Source organism: Myxocyprinus asiaticus, chromosome 37 (genome assembly GCF_019703515.2).
Source record: "Myxocyprinus asiaticus isolate MX2 ecotype Aquarium Trade chromosome 37, UBuf_Myxa_2, whole genome shotgun sequence".
NCBI classification, from domain to species: Eukaryota; Metazoa; Chordata; class Actinopteri; order Cypriniformes; family Catostomidae; genus Myxocyprinus; species Myxocyprinus asiaticus.
The window spans coordinates 17,712,612-17,726,828 of NC_059380.1; the positions used below are offsets into that span (position 1 = coordinate 17,712,612).

The 14,217-nt window shown below is 36.8% G+C and overlaps 1 protein-coding gene across 1 annotated transcript in view; it reads left to right on the forward strand.

Annotated features, from left to right (window-relative positions):
- LOC127428154 (homer protein homolog 3-like) overlaps positions 1–12,824 on the forward strand; it is a 37,673-nt gene extending 24,849 nt beyond the window's left edge. Inside the window, exons 7-11 of the mRNA XM_051676285.1 lie at positions 3,499–3,635; positions 7,415–7,571; positions 9,302–9,412; positions 10,987–11,067; positions 11,452–12,824. Coding sequence (XP_051532245.1) covers positions 3,499–3,635; positions 7,415–7,571; positions 9,302–9,412; positions 10,987–11,067; positions 11,452–11,637 — 672 coding nt within the window. The 3' untranslated portion in view covers positions 11,638–12,824. The remainder of the gene's footprint in view (positions 1–3,498; positions 3,636–7,414; positions 7,572–9,301; positions 9,413–10,986; positions 11,068–11,451) is intronic.
- Positions 12,825–14,217: the final 1,393 nt, after the last annotated feature.

Consider the following 14,217-nt stretch of genomic DNA (forward strand, 5'->3'; position numbering starts at 1 on the left):
TTTAAAATGCATTCAAAGCCACTGTTGGTTAAAGATTTGCACCAGTGCCTTGATTGGACTCTTTTATTAAATAATGTCATGTCAGTTGTGATAAGACCACACTGTAAAGAAAAAAAATACATTCAATTTACAATTAAAATACAGGCAGCTGCTGTTGCCAGAAATTCACCATAAAAATACAGTAACAATTTTTCAGGAATAAACTCAAACTCAAACTCAAATCTTCCGGTTCAAATAAACTCAGGTTTGCAATTAATTGAGAGAGAGTTTACTGATTGTTCTTTGCATTTCCAATAAGCATCACGTGTCAATGGGATCCAGTAGTTCAGAAAGACAGAAGGTGAAAAAGAAGCACACATTCAAAAAACTTTCACAAGCAAATATAGTCATATGCAAATTGAATTAGAGGTGTCACAGTACAACACTTTCTAATATTCAGGTCACTTACTTCAAATATTTTAGCACTATACAAATATTTTCACCTTCGTACAAACAACAATTAGTTAGCCATAACATTAATCAAGATCCCATCATTGGTTTTACAGAACTTATGTGCGGAGGTCATGGGTTAGCTATCAGTTATGACTACTCTTTCTCTACATCAAGAAGGTACCAAGGAGATCAGTTAAAATCCTTTGAGGTTTTTGACTATGGCAAATTCACATGTTAGAGGGCACCATAAACAATCCAAACACTGAATGATTTAGACATTGCAACTGGTAGGTGTTACCTCCTTCCCAGGACTGGAGGCCTTCTCCCTAACACTGGTCAAATGTAGGGCCTCACCGTCTGCAGAAAATTAGTACAGAGCACGGAGAAAGACAAAGAGAACACAAGGCCTAATATGGCACAGTCACCTAATATGACAATAAAATCATAACTAAATTTGATGTTTAAGTTAAATGATTACATGTGGTAGATACTGTATGTTGTATGCAATGGTTGCTTTTATGAACCATATAAAAACATGGATAATAATAAGATCATAAATAAAATCTCTCTCATTCCATTAATAACGACTGCATTAAAATAGAATAAAATGTTTATGGAATAGCTGATTATGTAATAATTATAACAGATATACATTATTACATTAACAGATTTCTCCCCAATTTGGCATGCCCAATTCCCAATGCACTCCAAGTCCTCGTGGTGGCGTAGTGACTCGCCTCAATCCGGGTAGCGGAGGACGAATCTCAGTTGCCTCCGTGTCTGAGAGAGTAAATCCGCGCATCTTATCACGTGGCTTGTTGAGCGCGTTACCGCGGAGACATAGCGCGTGTGGAGGCTCGCGCTATTCTCCGGAGCATCCATGCACAACTCACCACGTGCCCCACCGAGAGCGAGAACCACATTATAGCGACCACGAGGAGGTTTACCCAATGTGACTCTACCCACCCTAGCAATCGCGCCAGTTGGTTGCTTAGGAAGTCTGACTGGAGTCACTCAGCACACCCTGGATTCGACCTTGCGACTTCAGGTGTGGTAGTCAGCGTCTTTGCTTGCTGAGTTACCCAGGCCCCCAGATATACATTTTTGTGAATAAATGCAGTACAAGATAAATGCAAATGCTCTGGAGCCAGGCTAAATGAATAATCACTGTTACTGCATTCCTGGCATGGGCCAGACCCTCAGTCAACCCTCAGATAACATACATGTTACTTGCACCTTATTGTAAAAGGAAAATTGATTAATATAATAAGAATAAATGAGGATGATAAAAGATGAAATATAACTTCTAAGAGTAAAAGGGAATTGAATATTCACCCCTTCAATATAAACTTAATATACTAACCTTCTGGAACTATAAAAATCTGCTTTTCACTTTAAAATTTAGTGTTAAACACTGCAGTAACTACAGAAGGCCACATGTTGACTTTAAAGTTCATTAAGAGGGGCCCTTTTAAGAACAATGTCCAACACACTTATAGGTAGTGTCACTCACCCAAACCCAAAACACAATCAGGGTAACATGCAACACTAAAAAAATTCTGTAAACATTCACTAAACTACATACTGTAAAATATAGCATAGAACACCTCAATGTCCATAACTGATATCAAAAAGAAAAAGAAACATAACTATTTCCAGAAAGTATAATAAAGGGACCTCTAGAAGGGCCAAATTTATGTTCTTCACCATATATAGTTTACAGTAAAAGTACATGTATTCTCTAGTTAAACATAATATTTATTTTTACCACTAATTTTATGGTAAAATCATACTTTTTACATCTAAAAAACATATTTGTTAAATATATTATAATATTTTACCATATGTGTTACAGTAACTACCTGTTAACAAGTAAAAGTTTTTTTTACTATAGCATTTTTACATTCTGTTTCCATGAAAATTACGAGCATTTTTTTATACAGTGCATGGTATTATGGAAGTCACCATCTTTTTTTTATTTTATTTTTTTATTGTCCCCTTTTCTCCCCAATTTTGGAATGCCCAATTCCCACCACTTACTAGGTCTTTGTGGTGGCGCGGTTACTCATCTCAATCCGGGTGGCGGAGGACAAGCCTCAGTTGCCTCTGCTTCTGAGACCATCAATCCGCGCATCTTATCACATGGCTTGCTGTGCATGACACCGTGAAGACTCAGCATGTGGAGGCTCATGCTACTCTCTGCGATCCACGCACAACTTACCACATGCCCCATTGAGAGCGAGAACCACTTAATCACGACCACAAGGAGGTTACCCCATGTGACTCTACCCTCCCTAGCAACCGGGCCAATTTGGTTGCTTAGGAGACCTGGCTGGAATCACTCGGCACACCCTGGATTCAAACTTGCGACTCAATACCCGCTGAGCTACCCAGGCCCCCGGAAGTCACCATCTTTGATATTTTAGTCACTATAGTTCCAGTCGATATTCAAAACTATCGCAAAAATCATAAAAAGGCTTGACTTTGCTTATTCATTTGTACCGACAGCATTCACGCTGCTTTTGTAAACTGTTATATAAACAGGCCGATTTGTGAGTAGCAACTGTTAGTAAATACGGTTGTATCACTGACTATGTGAACCTAGCGTTATTGCATGGATCTTGCACAATATGTACATTATATCAAAATATTACATGGATGGATAGATAAGGCAAATATTGCCCCTTAATGCAAGTTAATTTCTGATGCTGTCAATAATACAAATCTATATTTCTTTCCCTGTTTTTTTTTTTTTGTACACTGAAACCCCATTGTAGAATTTTACTTGATTCAAGTGAAATCAAAACATGTACAGTAGAAAATAAGTGGTTAGTGTTTTTGTCAATCTGTCATAGAATAAGTGTATACCGTCTGAAATAAACTGTTACATTATCTGCTTCCAGTATTGGCCTAATCAGCCTGATGATGATTATTTAACACAATGTTAATATTGTCCAATATTGATAAAGTCACCAATATATAGTGCTTCCCTAATCTTTTGCTAGCCAGTTATTGTCCTTAATGCAACATACCTGTGGACTGATTCATCTTGTGTCTGTATTACAGGCACTGCCTGTGGACCACCACTCTTCTCCGCTGCTCGGTGTCAATGGCTCCGGTGAGGATAAATTGTTTCGCAGCAAGAGTGCTGATATGGAGCTGTCCACAGAGAAAGAGCAGATGAGGAAAATGCTTTCTGAAGGGTAAAACATTCAGATCCCCCAAACCCCCATCAAATCCAAATCTCACATTTGTGAGCACACATTTTCCTGTCCCCCACTATTCTCATAATGGAATATTTTTTCATAGAATGCCTACACAAACAGAAATGTACTATAATATTCTTTGGAGAACTTTGGAGTACCATGTTAATACCTTCGTAAATGAATATGTTAATCATATAGTACCATGGGGCCTGGGTAGCTCAGCAAGTAAAGATGCTGACTACCACACCTGGAGTCGCAAGTTCGAATCCAGGGCGTGCTGAGTGACTCCAGTCAGGCTTCCTAAGCAACCAACTGGCCCGGTTGCTAGGGTGGGTAGTGTCACATTGGGTTAACCTCTTCGTGGTCGCTATAATGTGGTTTTCACTCTCGGTGGGGTGCGTGGTGAGTTTTGTGTGGATGCTGCGGAGAATAGCCTGAGCCTCCACACGCGTTACGTCTCTGTGGTAACGCACTAAACAAGCCACATGATAAGATGCGTGGGTTGGCGGTCTCAGATGCGGAGGCAACTGAGATTTGTCCTCCACCACCCAGATTGAGGCGAGTCACTACGCCACCACGAGGACTTTGAGTGCATTGGGAATTGGGCATGCCAAATTGGGGAGAAAATGGGAGGGGAAAAATGTTTATGAATCATACATTGCTTTGTCTGTGTTGACATTATAATTGGGCCAAAAGCTTTTATTTATAAAGATACGATTTATTGGATGTATTTTGTCTTTTAATTAGCCACACATTTTGTTATGGGACACATTAGGTGTACGTGTTGTTTCCCTGTGGTATGACTGTACTAAACCTGCCTCACTCATATGCTTGTTGATCTAATCAATCCGCCTGACATACTCTTCCTCCTCAGTAGTTTTCTGGGGTAATGGGCAGTGAGTTTAATATGAAATATTCTACAGATTCAAGCATTTTGCCTTTTAGTCACGACACTGGATATATAGCTGTGTTTAGCATCTGATGATTGCTTTAAATTAAAGCCTGAGGCACACAAAGCCCATTCAGTTACCTTAACAGCATACATTAATAAACAGTATTTCATTATGATCACTCTACAATAAAATAGCATATATAGGGCTTACAAAGCTTATTGTTCATGTTCCGGAAGATATCAGTTTAAGAAGAAAGCATTAATGGAATACCGTTCACATTAGGGCTGTTAAAAAAAAAAAAAAAATTTAGATTACAGTTATAGCTGTCGCAATTATATAATCATGAAAAATGTCAATTACAGCATTCCATTTAGGTGTACTCCCATTGCGGCAAAATTTTCTATTTACAGCTCATTTTTGGGCCGTTGTGTGCATGATTTTAGAGATAAATCTGACCCATTTAAGTTAGTATAAAGGCATATCAGTAATGCTCACTATCTAAATGATACTGTGTACAATTTATTCAAAATGTGAATAATACTTTTTGTTTTACATACAGTTAAAATATTAAAGCAATTCAGGAACATAGTTCTCAAATTCTTTCTATGCATAGCTTACATAAAGAATATGGTGTGCAACTGCCCCACACAAAATAAGTATTTTCATGTAAATTTTATACATTGAAATGAATAATCGCAATAGCAATATCGTATGAAATAATTGTCAATTATGATTTTCGTCATAATCGTGCAGCCAGAGTTCACACGATAGATTTGAGTTTTTCCCTCTGTGTATAGCAATCTTGATTAAAGCTTTAAACACCACATGTTCAGCTGACAAAAAAAATTATGAAGTACCGCCCCTACTGCCCCGCCATCTAACACTCTGCCTAACATCTCCTTTTGTGTTTTGCGGAAGAAATAAGGTCATACGGGTTTGGAACAGAAATTTACAGGTGCTAGGGGCAAAAATGCCACCAAAAAGTTACAAAAATGCCCCCGAAATTCAGTGTGGGGGAAAAAAATGCTCTCGTAATAAATTAGTCTGTCTTTTATTTAGGGGTGTAACGATTCACTCGTTTTCTCTATGCATCGATTAGTAATCTTGAAATATGAGAATCTTTAGTGTTGGTCAAAAATCGATTTAGACTGTTAAAAATCGAATGAATCGCGATTCAGCAAATGAGTATACAATATTTTGAATATATAAATATTAAATTAGTTGCATGTGCAATTTAAATGAGACATGCGCGGCTTCATTCTCTAGCGCATCCCGGAGTGCGCGCCCCTGAAAATCAGATACAGGGGGCAAATATTGACCATAAATGTAAAAGTTAATTTCTGACACTGGGTGACTACTGAAATAAAGTGATTTAATTGTGAGGAAACTTATTAAGCCATTATTTTCTATAAGATAAAATTGTGCCATTTTACTGGTATCATTTAGTTGGGGAATTGGTGTGCAGAAAACATTTAAATTGAAGTCATCTATATAATTGCTTTTCTCTTTTCTATGAAACTGAATGTAGTCAGATGATGTTACTTTAATGTTATAATATTTGGATTAGTTTATTGATTTAGGGTCCCCATGGTCATAGAAAACCTGGAAATATCAGGGAATTTTAAAATTGTGATTTCAAGGCCTGAAAAAGTAATGCAAATTAATAAAAAGTCTTTTTATAGTGCAAAATGGAATATGGAATTCTTTTCTAGCTATGTTCAGCTCTGAAATATTTTATTGGCACATTGTACTCTTGTGCTATATTATGTATTCCATGTAGCCTGTATGTACAGTACATGTATTTAATGTGTTTTCTTTCAAGTTACTTTTGGTGCAAAAAACAATCTCATGTAAACAATTAAGTATTTAAAGGTGCTGTAAGCGATTTTTTCATGGAAAGGTATGCAAAAAAATGTTCTTACTCCCTGAAAGATATTAATAAAATAAGTGTCTTAAGATATCTCACCTATCTCTGTGACAGCACTAGGCTGCGGACAATGACGCTTTCATCTTGTCAATTATTTTGCACGCTCTCATAGTATTGTAGTTGCAGTGAATTACTGAGGCTTACGGCCATTTTTAAGCCATGTTGTTCATAACAGTTGTCTGATGAGGGCGCTATTTTGATGCTGTTGTTTTAAACAACCGTTTCTGCTTGATGTCGGTCTCAATAAAGCTCATTTGTTACCTGTGGAGTGCAGAGTTTTGGAAAGAGGTGGAGTGGCTAATTCAACGGCTCAAACGTCTAAAATCCCTTACAGCACCCTATAAATGCATTTTTAAAAAATGCAGAATTGAATCGTTAATCAAATCAAACTTCGTTGTGAATTGAACTGCGTCGTTTTTAATTTGCAAAAATCTTTTTTGAATCGAACTGAAAACCTTTGAATCATGAATCGAATCGATTTGCTTTCATCCCAAAGATTCACACCCCTACTTTTATTTGTAACATTTGGAATAATTATTTGTTTTTTATAGTCATAGTTATATTTATTATGGCATAAAATATGAATTGATGTTCATTATATTCTTTGGGTAAGAGGTAAAAAATTATAAATCAATTAAATTGAAGAATTTGCCAGATGGATTAGAGACAGTATGTTTTAAATAATTACAAAAAGATATGCCCTCATAAAGGTAAAAATAATAATAAATGCCTCTGAAAATCTAATTCGGGTGGCCAATATTGACCTTTAATGTAAAAGCTAAATTCTGACAATGGTTTGCAAAAACTTGAGGAATTTACATTTTTGGATGAGCTATCCCTTTAAGATAACAGAAAAGAAATGTTGCATTTCAAATACCATCTGTGTCTGTTGGGCCAAAATATATTGGACTCATAAATAATCAGAATGTAACTAAAACCCAGATCTTTATCTACAGGTCAATATGCGAGATAAACTCTGAGGCCGAGCTTTTTTCTCTACGGGACAGCAACGCTAAGTTGGTTGCAGCTCTTCATGAAGCGAACAGCAGCATTGAACAATGGAAAAAGCAATTAGCCGAGTATCAGGAAGAAACCGAACGACTCCGAGAGCAGGTGAGGAACGTTGAGTGATATCACAGCAGGCTCTGAGCGCAGTTTATAAATGTCTATTGAGTTTTCTCATAGGTCATTTACTAAAACCCATAGGATATCTGTATAAGGCTGACTGGAGAAACATATACTACTTTCAGCCAATGATTCTGTTAATTAAATGTTCATAAGTGGATTGAGAGATTCAATTCTTAACTACTGGTGCTTTTTTCAGGACAACTTCCATATTTAAATGTTCACATATGTTAACAGTTTGTTATGAATATTTGAATATTTCCCTTTAGCACTCTGAAACATTTTACATAATCATACGTAAATAAGTCCGTAAGACCAAGCATCAGCTAGGTGACGTATGTAGTTAAGGTCTGCAGAGACTGCACAGAGGGATATTTATAGGAAAAGACAGTGCAGCTTCATTGCCCAGAACAGAGGAAAGACAAATGACTGTGGGGAAAATGAGCCTGCTAAGTTTCTATCTAACGCAAACAGAGAAATGGCTGTAAGTTGTGACCATGCTAAAAGCTGGTTTTTATGTCACCTCAGGGTTAAGCATGAGTGCAGAGTTGCCTGTAAATTATAGCTACCTCTGAAGATGAGAAGCCAAGTTACAGAGAAAATGACTGTGTGGAATGTAACGCCACTGGAGATCACAGCAACTCTTGGACGGGATAGTGTGGACCCTGTTTTTGATCTCCTTAAAGGAACAACTGTAACAAGCACATTTATCCCTAAATGACATCAAAATATTGAAAAGATAGACAGTAAGGATGTCATTTATTAGACATTTTCATAATCGATTGTCATGGAAATTAATGACTGATTAACCATTAATGTTAATACCGCAAAATGCACATTGAGGACTCTAAATAATATGTGCATGTAGCCTACTGTTTAAATATAATTTAAATTAATACACTTAAGAAATGCAAGTAGTGGCATTTTCCTCTTAAAATATTCTTAGTTCAGTGTATTTTAATACATTTAGGCTATGTTTAGTACAAATTTGTACATTGTTTAATTACTTTTAATAATAACTTGTATAGAACTTTACGTTGTGGATTGTGGGACATTTCGGACCTTTCGGACTTACTTAAAAAAAAAAATAAAAAAAAATAAAAGTAAGTCAAATCATAACACGCTGTGTTAACACAATAGCCTAAATAACATACCTCTTCTCTGGTGCTGGTGCTGGTGAGATGTCAGGTGAATGTGCCTTTGTGCTTTCCCGGTTATCACTGACGTAATTATAGGTTGGAATGAAACAAGGAGACCAGCAGATCAATAGGGCTTTTTTGTCATATTGTACTTTAACACACTATCATGATGTATGCAGAAAACATAATGTTAATTTATAGTGAAATGCTCCAACACTGATTACAGTGTGGTTCTTCTTCTGTGATGTGGACAAGACGTGACATGGAATGCACAAGCTCCCTCTAGCGGCGGATGACTGTATAGACTTATCCTCTGCTGGCATGATTACTGAACGCATTTCTTCTGAAATTAATGAACTGTCCGATCAATGAGCTTAATTGGTCAAATTATTAACGACAATTAATAGATTATCGATTAATTATTAGCATCCCTAATGGACGGGATGCAAACTACTCACCTTTCAGGGAAATTCGCCATTTTCCAGTTCTGTCATATTTTATAAAGTGGAGGCTGAGAATTTGGCCTGTGTTTGGTGGGAGAACTTGGAATAGATGTAGTCTGTTGGTTTCACGTTTCAGGTCGCAGAGCTGGAGGCTCAGGGCGGGGGTTCTGCCTCCAGTGAGAGAGGTGGTGAGGATCTCACACAATCAATTGCAGAGATGGAGGCTCTTATAAAAGCTAAAGATGAGGTACAGTTTAGCTCCTTAACATTGTAATAAATGTGCTGAATGACAAAGCAAAAGAGTCCTTTGTACTTAGACAGTATCGCATAGGGGCGTGACACATAAAATATACAACACTACTTTTATATTCCACAGTGCTGTCTACACTGCAAGCCCCTGTTAACGAACACCTTGTTTTTATATTTGACACACTGTAGAGCTGCTCCAACTACATTATTTTTCACATCTGTCTGAAATTTTTTTTATTTTTTTTTTATGAATTGATTGAATTGGGTTTTATTTGTTTTATTCTTTAAGGGATAGTTCATCCAAAAAATTAATTATGTCAGTTTACTCACCCTTATATTTTTCTATCAGCCACCATTCACTTTCATTGTTTGAGTAAGATTCCATAAAAGTAAATGGTGACCTAACATCTCCTTATGTGTTCCACTGAGGAAAGAAAGTCATAATGGTACATGGAGATGTAACATTTAGTTCTGCTATTCTAAGATAGCCAATTCAACATCAGTATTGCCATTAAAAAATACTGTTGCTTAAAGGGATAGTTCAACCAAAAAACATTTTCTCATTATTTACTCACCCTCATTCTATGCCAGATGTGTATGAATTTCTTTCTTCTGCAGAACACAATCAAAGATTTTTAGAACAATATCTCAGCTCTGTTGGTCCATACAAAGCAAGAGAATGGTGGCCAGAACTTTGAATGACTAAAAAGTATATAAAGGCATCATAAAAGTAATCCATACAACAGATATTCTTCTAAAAATCTTTGTTTGTGTTCTGCAGAAGAAAGAAAGATTGCATCTTAAAAATGAAAGTGAATGGCATGGTTAAGTCCATATCTTCAGAAGCAATATGTTAGGTGTGGGTGAGAATCAGATCAATATTTAAGTCCTTTTTTACTGTAAATCTCCACATTAGCTTTCACTTTCAGATTCTTCTTTTGTTTTTTGCAATTCGCATTCTTCCTGCATATCGCCATCTACTGGTCGGAACTGGTCAAAGTTAAAGATTTAGAGTGAAAAAGAACTTAAACATTTATCTGTTTCTCACCCACACCCATCATATCGCTTCTGAAGACATGAATTTAACCACTGGAGTTGTATGGATTACTTTTATGCTGCCTCTATGTGTTTTTGGAGCTTCAGAGTTCTGGCCACCATTCACTTGCATTGTATGGACACACAGAGCTGAGATATTCTTCTAAAAATCTTCGTTTGTGTTTTGTAGAAGAAAGCCATACACATCTGGGATGGCATGAGGGTGAGTAAATGATGAGGGAATTATCATTTTTGGGTGAACTATTCCTTTATGTCTAGCCTCAAACTCACAGCTGATTGGTCCGGGGTTGGCTAATATTCTTTGCTGATGTGGAGCTTCAGTGTAGACACCCTCAAGCTGTCGCTGTGCGACACGACACAATAAAAGTCGATTCCAGTTTTGACATTGTAACTGCAGCACACCATATGAAACAACTTCCTTAACCCTGTCAAACACAGTTTAATGTTTAATATCTATTGTTTAATACGAATATGATAACAGACAATGCACTATGACAGTAGAAATTATAATTACAGGATATAAAGTGTCTGCAAGAGAAGAAATCAGATTTTAGTGAGCTGGAGAAAGAAAGGGAAGAGGCCAGCAAAAGAATGCAGGTAAATGAATTTACTAATTCAAAGGAACAGTGGGGTCCAAAATCTGAGAGCACATTGAAAATCTGGGATTTGGAATTTAATTTTAACCTGGAAATAACAACGATTTAGGATCCTGAAGAATGTAAAACAAATTATTTTAGCTATTTGTTTTTCAACATTATTTTAACTTAAAATGAATGAGAGAAAGTTAAACTAATCAAAAAAGCAAATTTGTGATATTGACCTTGTTATTATTTGCAAAGGAAACTTTTGTATTCCATTAGAAAAATGCAAAATAGAAGCATTTTCACTAGTGGTCTCAGACTTCTGGGCCCCACTGTATAAATATGATCAACATTTAGTTACCTGTCATAAAGAATTTATGGTTATTTGCTTTGGCATTAGGACCTGGAGGTGAAAAATGTAGAGCTGGAGAGTCGAGTGCAAACAGCAGAAAAGGCTTTAGCTTCTTCCCAGGTTGCCCGGAACAATGTGGAGAGTGAAGTGCAAAAGGCCATTGAAACTTTAGACGTCAAGATCTATGACCTGAGTGACTTGCGGCAGAACTTAGCCAAGCTGCTGGAGAAATGACCAGATGTTGCAAAACCATACCACAAAGATTCCATTATGGGAAACTTCTAGAAACTTCTCTACTGGAATGTTCCCCAGCAGCACAACTTACAAGCCAGCAGTTTGTCATAGTACTAAGCTGTATCAAAAACTAGATAGGTATGACAAAACCAGAGCATGAAAAACAAAAAAAGAATTCGGATGAAGTTGCTGATTTGCTTCCATCTTAAACATTTGCTTTCTGACAGCTGAGTGTCGTGAGTGTATCTTACCAGATGCTTCACACTGAACATGGCTTGTGTTTGCCTGAAGTAAAATCCTAGGGAACTGTCAAAAAGACTGAAGCTTTCTCTAGGCAGGTTTCAGAGCTGTGAGTGGCACTAGATATCAATAGCTGGATTGTTCTTGACTTGTGAAAGATATGTGATTTGGACGTGATCTTGGACTAGCTTTCGAAATTAGTCATTAGAACACTTTGAACGGGATATTCTGTTGATATAAGCTATACTGTTCAATGTATTTACCAGTATTATTGTGATATATATACAAGTAGAATTCAGGAATAAAAATATCCTAAAGTATCTCAATATTTATGGACACCAGCATGTCTTTGTTAGGACATTTATTAAGAGGTTTAATGGCTTGTATAATCACTCTGGCCATTAACAGTTCCTTTTACAAGGCTCATAAAGCTAGATTGATTTAGGGCTCTGTTATTGACAACTCAAAGCACATAGCACTAACAAAAACATGGTATTTCTCTTAGAAACAAACAATACAGTAACTAGGGTGAATAGTTAATCTTAATTTCCCTTCGTCATTTTCTAGCAAATTCATTATTTTAGCTGATCTGCTGCCGTCTATGTCTAAATATGTAAGTAGGTACTGATGCATTTCTGCAAGCTGGATCAACTTATTTGGAGAGCACTCGAATTCAATTATCACACTCAGATCAGTTCAAAACAGCATTTTTAAATGCAACAACCCTTTAGGGACCTCAGCATGCATCTTTATACCAACCTTTATACAATCATTATACAGACATGAGTCTGTCATGTCTTAAACCTAAACATTAACTCTAAGTGTTGATTTTACCTTGCTTGGACATTGCTTTCATTTGCCCTACAATCACACTTATGCTATTTTTCTATTGTGTGCCTGTTGTTTGTGGTTTTCTATGAATTCCCAATAAAAGTATTTGCTTAATGTGTACACATCTCTTGTGCTTACCTGTTTTCAATTACAATACCTAACATTATATAACCCAAGGGAGCCTATACTTTCTCAATACTTCTGTAAAATACAAAAATACTTTGAAATCTTTAATTTATTAGCATATGCCACGACTGGAGAGCTAATGAATAGTAAAGGAAGGATGAAGTGCTTTGTTATTATAGTTTTTAATTAAATGGATCCAGTGAGTAACTGTTTTGAAAATGTACATGTTAACTAATAAGAAATATGGTGCTTCTCTGAGGAATGGTGCTTTACAGTCATCAAAATAATGATAAGATAAAGGTAGCTTCTCCACCCCAAAACAGCCTCTCTCAGGGAGAAAAGAATATTAAATATTCTTAATGTTCTTCACTGTGTGTAGAGAAACACATTTAAGTTTTATCAGTCTTGTAGTAATTTCTTTTAAATTTTTAGTACTAGTAGATGATTAGCCTTCACATTAAACTACATTAAATTGTTTACACACTACCGCCACCTATTGACGAGTGAAAGTTCTCCATCTCAAAAAATGAAAACCAGTGGTAAACCAAAAAGATTATACAGTGGTCAGAATATTATGTTTAAAGTAATTTGACATCTCCAAATAACAGGTGTATTTCATTGTGAGCATCATGGAAAGACACTTGCTCCAACTGTTGTCTTGGAAACACAAAAATGAATGTCTGGGGGGCCTGGGTAGCTCAGCAAACACAGACGCCCACTACCACACCTGGAGTCGCAAGTTCAAATACAGGGCATGCTGAGTGACTCCAGCCAGGCTTCCTAAGCAACCAAACTGGCCCGGTTGCTAGGGTGGGTAGAGTCACGTTGGGGTAACCTCCTCGTGGTCGCTATAATGTGGTTCTCGCTCTCAGGCGCGTGGTGAGTTATGTGTGGATGCTGCAAAGAATAGCGTGAAGTCTCCACATGCGCTAGGTCTCCACGGTAACACGCTCAACAAGCCACATGATAAGATGCGCAGATTGACAACTCGGACGCAGAGGCAACTGAGATTCGTCCTCCGCCACCCGGATTGAGACCAGTCACCATGAGGACTTACAGCGCATTGGGAATTGGGCATTCCAAATTGGGGAGAAAAGTGGAGAAAAAACAACAAATTAAAATGTTGTCTCTACAACAAATTAAAATGTTTTTGACGCTGCCTCAGTTCTGCAATCTGTTTGACCAAAACTGTGCATGAGACAGGTAAATGTTATTTTATTGTTTAAGTATATGTGGGTCACTGACAAATAAGGTGGTCAGAGATGATAAATATTTTACAGTTCTAGTTTAAAACATTTCAAGTTTGTAGAAATGTAATTTTCTACAAAACAATTTAATGGCTTTAAAAAGTTAAGTGGTGTAATCAAGTAAAAGGTATTCAAA